The sequence below is a fragment of the Girardinichthys multiradiatus genome, chromosome 12 (assembly GCF_021462225.1).
Source record: "Girardinichthys multiradiatus isolate DD_20200921_A chromosome 12, DD_fGirMul_XY1, whole genome shotgun sequence".
Classification (NCBI taxonomy): domain Eukaryota; kingdom Metazoa; phylum Chordata; class Actinopteri; order Cyprinodontiformes; family Goodeidae; genus Girardinichthys; species Girardinichthys multiradiatus.
In genome coordinates, this window is record NC_061805.1 from 32,904,298 (window position 1) to 32,910,463 (window position 6,166).

At 39.9% G+C, this 6,166-nt stretch overlaps 1 protein-coding gene and 1 long non-coding RNA gene across 3 annotated transcripts in view; one reads left to right on the top strand and one right to left on the bottom strand.

Annotated features, from left to right (window-relative positions):
• The window catches only part of myo1ha (myosin IHa), a 35,333-nt gene extending 30,171 nt beyond the window's left edge, over nt 1-5,162 (bottom strand). The window contains exons 1-2 of one of the 2 annotated variants that reach the window (XM_047381786.1): nt 5,036-5,162; nt 973-1,608 (exon numbers count right to left, since the gene is read on the bottom strand). In XM_047381786.1, the coding sequence (XP_047237742.1) occupies nt 973-1,008 (36 nt within the window). In that variant the 5' untranslated portion in view covers nt 1,009-1,608; nt 5,036-5,162. The remainder of the gene's footprint in view (nt 1-972; nt 1,609-5,035) is intronic. The other variant, XM_047381787.1, reaches the window with a different exon arrangement.
• Nucleotides 5,163-5,326: 164 nt separating this feature from the next.
• LOC124878048 lies at nt 5,327-5,602 on the top strand. The gene is made up of 2 exons (XR_007040654.1): nt 5,327-5,468; nt 5,553-5,602. It is a non-coding gene; the product is annotated as an uncharacterized LOC124878048 (long non-coding RNA).
• The last annotated feature ends 564 nt before the right edge of the window (nt 5,603-6,166 follow it).

Consider the following 6,166-nt stretch of genomic DNA (forward strand, 5'->3'; position numbering starts at 1 on the left):
CGGTCCTCATGTGAGCCAGTTTCTTTGTAGCGCTTGATGATTTTTGCGACTGCACTTGGGGACACTTTCAAAGTTTTCCCAATTGTTCGGACTGACTGACCTTCATTTCTTAAAGTAATAATGGCCACTGGTTTTTCTTTACTTAGCTGCTTTTTTCTTGCCATAATACAAATTCTAAGTCTATTCAGTAGGACTATCAGCTGTGTACTGTATCCACCTCCTGCACAACACAACTGATGGTCCCAACCCCATTTATAAGGTTTGAATTCCCACTTATTAAACCTGACAAGGCACACCTGTGAAGTGAAAACCATTTCAGGTGACTACCTCTTGAAGCTAATCAACAGAATGCCAAGAGTGTGCATAGCAGTAATCAAAGCAAAAGGTGGTTACTTTGAAGAACCTAGAATATAAGACATATTTTCAGTTGTTTCACACTTTTTTGTTCAGTATATAATTCCACATGTGTTAATTCATAGTTTTAATGCCTTCAGTGTTGAAGCTACAATATTCATAGTCATGAAAATAAAGACAACTCTTTGAATGAGAAGGTGTGTTCAAACTTTTGGTCTGTACTGTACCTTCTTTTACCACTGCCACTAGAATGTATAATTGGACATGGTCATATGCTTTCTCCAGATCCACAAAACACATTGACTGAGCAAACACGCAAACACTACAAAAAAACATAACCCCTCAATCCCCTTCAGAAAACTTGCGAAGTTAGATCTGGTCTACTGTGCCAGACTGAGAGAAATGCCACACTCTTCCACTTGAATCTGAGATTTCTGCGGTCAGTGCCCCCTTTCAAATACCCTGGAGTAAACTGAGAAACTGGGAAAGCGAGAAGGCTGATTACTTGATAGGGTCAGGATGTGGTTCTCGAAGTGGACCCCAAACAGAAAGAGGCAGGCAGAAGCAGCATGGTGAACAGAAAAAGTTTTAATAAAAAAATTAAAAATAAAAACTTACAGCCTGGCAGGAGGTAGCAGAAGCAGGTATGGACATGGGTAGACATTAGCATGAGAGAAACAGTATTCACCATCGAGGAGTAAACAGATGTAAACAGTATAAATAGTACAACAAACAGGTGAAAACAGGGAAACTAATTACCATAACACAGGTGGACAGAATGAAGCTAATTAGAGTGGGGAGCAATGGCATGAAAGCACAATATGAACATAAAACTAGATCTAACAGAAATAACTCAAAACGTACAAAGAGCATAACAAAATAAATAAATGCAATATAACATGAACCAAGAGAAAAACCTGAAAAACCTCACAAGAAAATAATAAATGTGGACATCATTAATGAAAACCAGAAACCAAATACTAGAGAATCGTGACAGATAGCTAGAACATATTATCCAGTTCCACTTTGTTAATAAAAAAGGGGAACATCATCCCAGCCTGTAAGCCTACAGATATTGTCTCTTTTGTGCACTGGACAATATTGAGTACCTATGCTGCTTTTCGGGTGAGTATGGCTGACAGCCTCCTCCTCTGTGTGTCCATTAGGTCACTCTAGGTGACGAGCTCTTCTGGGGGACACCGTGTCTTCTCCCTGAGGCGATTAGAGGGTTGGCTGACCTCATTCTCAGAGGACCTGGTGTGTTTTGAGTAAACATTTGGTGCAAGATGAAAACAGAGGCTGCAAACACGAGCCAACCCTCAGCTGGTGATCCCATTGTTTCCCTATTACCCCAGAAGAGGTGATGAGAAAAGACAGGAGAGCCACCACTCTGTTTTTTTTTTTTTTTTGCTGTAGGGACTCCACCTGCTCTTTAGAGGGTGTATTCATTACACTGAGCCAGGTCACCCCCTCAGATGTGCCCACAGGTCATCAACATGACCTTAAAAATCCTAAAGACATCATTAAGTTAACAACAAATCTTTTTTTTTTTTTTTTACCAACAATTATAACAATTATTACACATGCACAGCAGCAGGACACATTTTATTTGCCAGTTTTAAGGAAAAACATACACAGGTTAACATAAATCACATTGTCTTCTGTAGTTAACTGCTATGTTTCAAATCTTGCTAGTTTGTAATTATTGCAACAGGAATTCAATGTCTATTTTCACATAGTTCTACAGTTTAAAGGACAGCGGGAACTTTGAAGAACTAAGAAACAAAACACTGACTGTTGTCTTCCCATGAGAAGCAGTGAAAAGGTAATCCTGTGGGACGTTTAGAGAAAATAAAACCTTTTATTGTCATGAGAAAAGATAGAATCTCTTCATAACAATAATCAGCCACTTATCCACAATGTATTTTATTTTTATTTTATGGAAAAGACCAACAAGAATTATCACACAACTGTGAAATGGACGGATAGCTGAAGCAGGCAGAGAAGCACACAAGAAAGTTGTTTTGCAAAAGTATTTACAAATAAAAACCTGGAAGTGTGGTGTGCGTTTGTTTTCAACCCCCTATGGACAGATACCCCAAAATTAAATCCAGTGCAACCAGCTGTCTTCTGAAGTAACTCAATTAGTAAATAGAGTCCACCCTATTGTAATTTAATCTCAGTGTACAGGTCCTTCTCAAAATATTAGCATATTGTGATAAAGTTCATTATTTTCCATAATGTAATGATGAAAATTTAACATTCATATCTTTTAGATTCATTGCACACTAACTGAAATATTTCAGGTCTTTTATTGTCTTAATACGGATGATTGTGGCATACAGCTCATGAAAACCCAAAATTCCTATCTCACAAAATTAGCATATTTCATCCGACCAATAAAAGAAAAGTGTTTTTAATACAAAAAACGTCAACCTTCAAATAATCATGTACAGTTATGCACTCAATACTTGGTCGGGAATCCTTTGGCAGAAATGACTGCTTCAATGCGGCGTGGCATGGAGGCAATCAACCTGTGGCACTGCTGAGGTCTTATGGAGGCCCAGGATGCTTCGATAGCGGCCTTTAGCTCATCCAGAGTGTTGGGTCTTGAGTCTCTCAACGTTCTCTTCATAATATCCCACAGATTCTCTATGGGGTTCAGGTCAGGAGAGTTGGCAGGCCAATTGAGCACAGTGATACCATGATCAGTAAACCATTTACCAGTGGTTTTGGCACTGTGAGCAGGTGCCAGGTCGTGCTGAAAAATGAAATCTTCATCTCCATAAAGCTTTTCGGCAGATGGAAGCATGAAGTGCTCCAAAATCTCCTGATAGCTAGCTGCATTGACCCTGCCCTTGATAAAACACAGTGGACCAACACCAGCAGCTGACATGGCACCCCAGACCATCACTGACTGTGGGTACTTGACACTGGACGTCTGGCATTTTGGCATTTCCTTCTCCCCAGTCTTCCTCCAGACTCTGGCACCTTGATTTCCGAATGACATGCAGAATTTGCTTTCATCCGAAAAAAGTTCTTTGGACCACTGAGCAACAGTCCAGTGCTGCTTCTCTGTAGCCCAGGTCAGGCGCTTCTGCCGCTGTTTCTGGTTCAAAAGTGGCTTGACCTGGGGAATGCGGCACCTGTAGCCCATTTCCTGCACACGCCTGTGCACGGTGGCTCTGGATGTTTCTACTCCAGACTCAGTCCACTGCTTCCACAGGTCCCCCAAGGTCTGGAATCGGCCCTTCTCCACAATCTTCCTCAGGGTCCGGTCACCTCTTCTTGTTGTGCAGCGTTTTCTGTCACACTTTCTCCTTCCCACAGTCTTCCCACTGAGGTGCCTTGATACAGCACTCTGGGAACAGCCTATTCGTTCAGAAATATCTTTCTATGTCTTACCCTCTCGCTTGAGGATGTCAATAGTGGCCTTCTGGACAGCAGTCAGGACGGCAGTCTTACCCATGATTGGGGTTTTGAGTGATGAACCAGGCTGGGAGTTTTAAAGGCCTCAGGAATCTTTTGCAGGTGTTTAGAGTTAACTCGTTGATTCAGATGATTAGGTTCATAGCTCGTTTAGAGACCCTTTTAATGATATGCTAATTTTGTGAGATAGGAATTTTGGGTTTTCATGAGCTGTATGCCAAAATCATCCGTATTAAGACAATAAAAGACCTGAAATATTTCAGTTAGTGTGCAATGAATCTAAAATATATGAATGTTAAATTTTCATCATTACATTATAGAAAATAATTAACTTTATCACAATATGCTAATATTTTGAGAAGGACCTGTAAATCTAACTGTTCTTTGAAGGCTTCAGAGGCTTGTTGGAGAACATTAGTGATCGTTTTTAAATATTGGGAAAAGTGCCATATAAATAAAATTTACTTACTTACTGCACAAACAGTATTATGAAGACTAAGAACATGACATACATGTCAAGAAAAAAGCTAGATGTTAAAGCAGAGTTAGCATATAAAATATTATCCCAAACCATCTAACAGAACTCTGTTTAATGAATCATCTGAAGGAGGAGCAACAGAGATCCACCGCTCAGGTTGAGAATCTGTTGACCAGGAAAGGATTAGGCTATCCTGTCAACAGAACAGTATGCCAAGAAGAAACCCAATGTTGAAAGAAAGTCATAAAACATCCTGTTAGCAATTTCCCACAAGTCATGCAGTAAATGTGTAGAAGATTTTCTTCTTTCCTGTTAGATTGCAATTAAATTCTTCATTGGCTTTCTTTTTGTTTCTGCTCAGCTCTATATCTGGCCCATTAGTCTTCCTCCTTCAGCCGCTCTGCCCTTCTTTCTGCCTCAGCTGCTACTCATTCCTCTGATTACTCATCTGGTTTCCTTTTCATTTCCCTTCCCTGCCTCAGTACACCATACCATGTTTATTCCTCGTTGATTTGCTGGGTTTTCTGTTTATGCGCTATACTCAGTGCCTAATTGTAAGTCTTATATTTATATATATATATATATATATATATATTTGTAAGAAAGTTTGAAATCCATCCATAAGTTTTGCATTGTGTTGGTGTGACTTAAAATCCCAATAAAACAAACTGAAGTTTGTAGTTGTGGCAAATTCAAGAAGTATGAATACTTTAACAAGACACTGTATGTGTTAGGATTGTGTTCTGTTTGGTGGATCTGTTTGTGTTTACTTACCTTCTAGAGTCAGAGTGGCATGGGCGGAGTTTTCCAATCTACGCACCTGTCCTGGACTCTGCTGATGAGAGCAGCTGGCATTCAAGCTCCTGGAAGTGATCCATTCCTCGCCGGATTATTCAGTGACACTGGTACTGATTGAGACAGCCAATAATTTATCTTTGAGACCCTCTTGAGTAACGTGATGTCTTTGTGTTTTCTATTGGAAAACTTATTGGAGTGTGGAACTCACCTTTTGCCGGAGCTTAAGGACTTGTGTATTTGGATTCCTCTCCTGGAGACTCTCACCTGGAAACCAACCATCCTCCGTCCTGCCTCTTTCTCTCTCTCTCTCCCTCAGACCTGGAACACAAACGGACACCGAAACCTGGAACACTTACCTCCTGGATTTCCCTTGCCTCCTCCTCCGAACTGACCTCCCTCCCAAGAGCCTGTAAGAAAGAAAGAGACACTCTCTTCATTATACTCACCATTACTCCTGTGGATTACCAGCTAACTTCTTCCTATTTCTTTACAGGACGAACCCACCGTTTTGCATTCACTGTAAATAAACATCATTTAACTTTTCATCTTGTCTCTGTGTCATTGTTCTGTTTTTGCCTGAACTTGGGTACTCCTCTAGTTAAACCTCAACAGTATGTATGTATTTATTTATTTATTTATTTAGAGTTTAGGGGTAGGAACTTTGTCACTACAGGGAACTAAATATTACACTACTCCCATAAGTTCAAAATAATATGTTAACATCCTTAACATTTTAGTCCAAGATCCAAATCAAACAGGGCAAATAAGGAAGCACTGCACTTAGATTAACCCACCTTTACTGCATAGATGCTGACCTAACTGTAAGACCCGGCCGTCAATATCATGGCCTATTAGTTTTGGATTTCTAAAAAAAAAAAAAAACACATCTCCAAACATCACATTGCTTGCTTTAACTGAATCTAAAAGGCAAAAACAATATGACTAAATCCACATAGGTCAAAACTGGCATGTCTTCAAATAAACATTCAAATTAAAAACTAATTTCCACAATTATTATCGTTCAGTGTTCTGATATGCCTGTCATCATTAATCAACAAACTGCTGAGGGTGTGTTGAGGGCGCTCTGTTATTTTGGCCACCACCAGC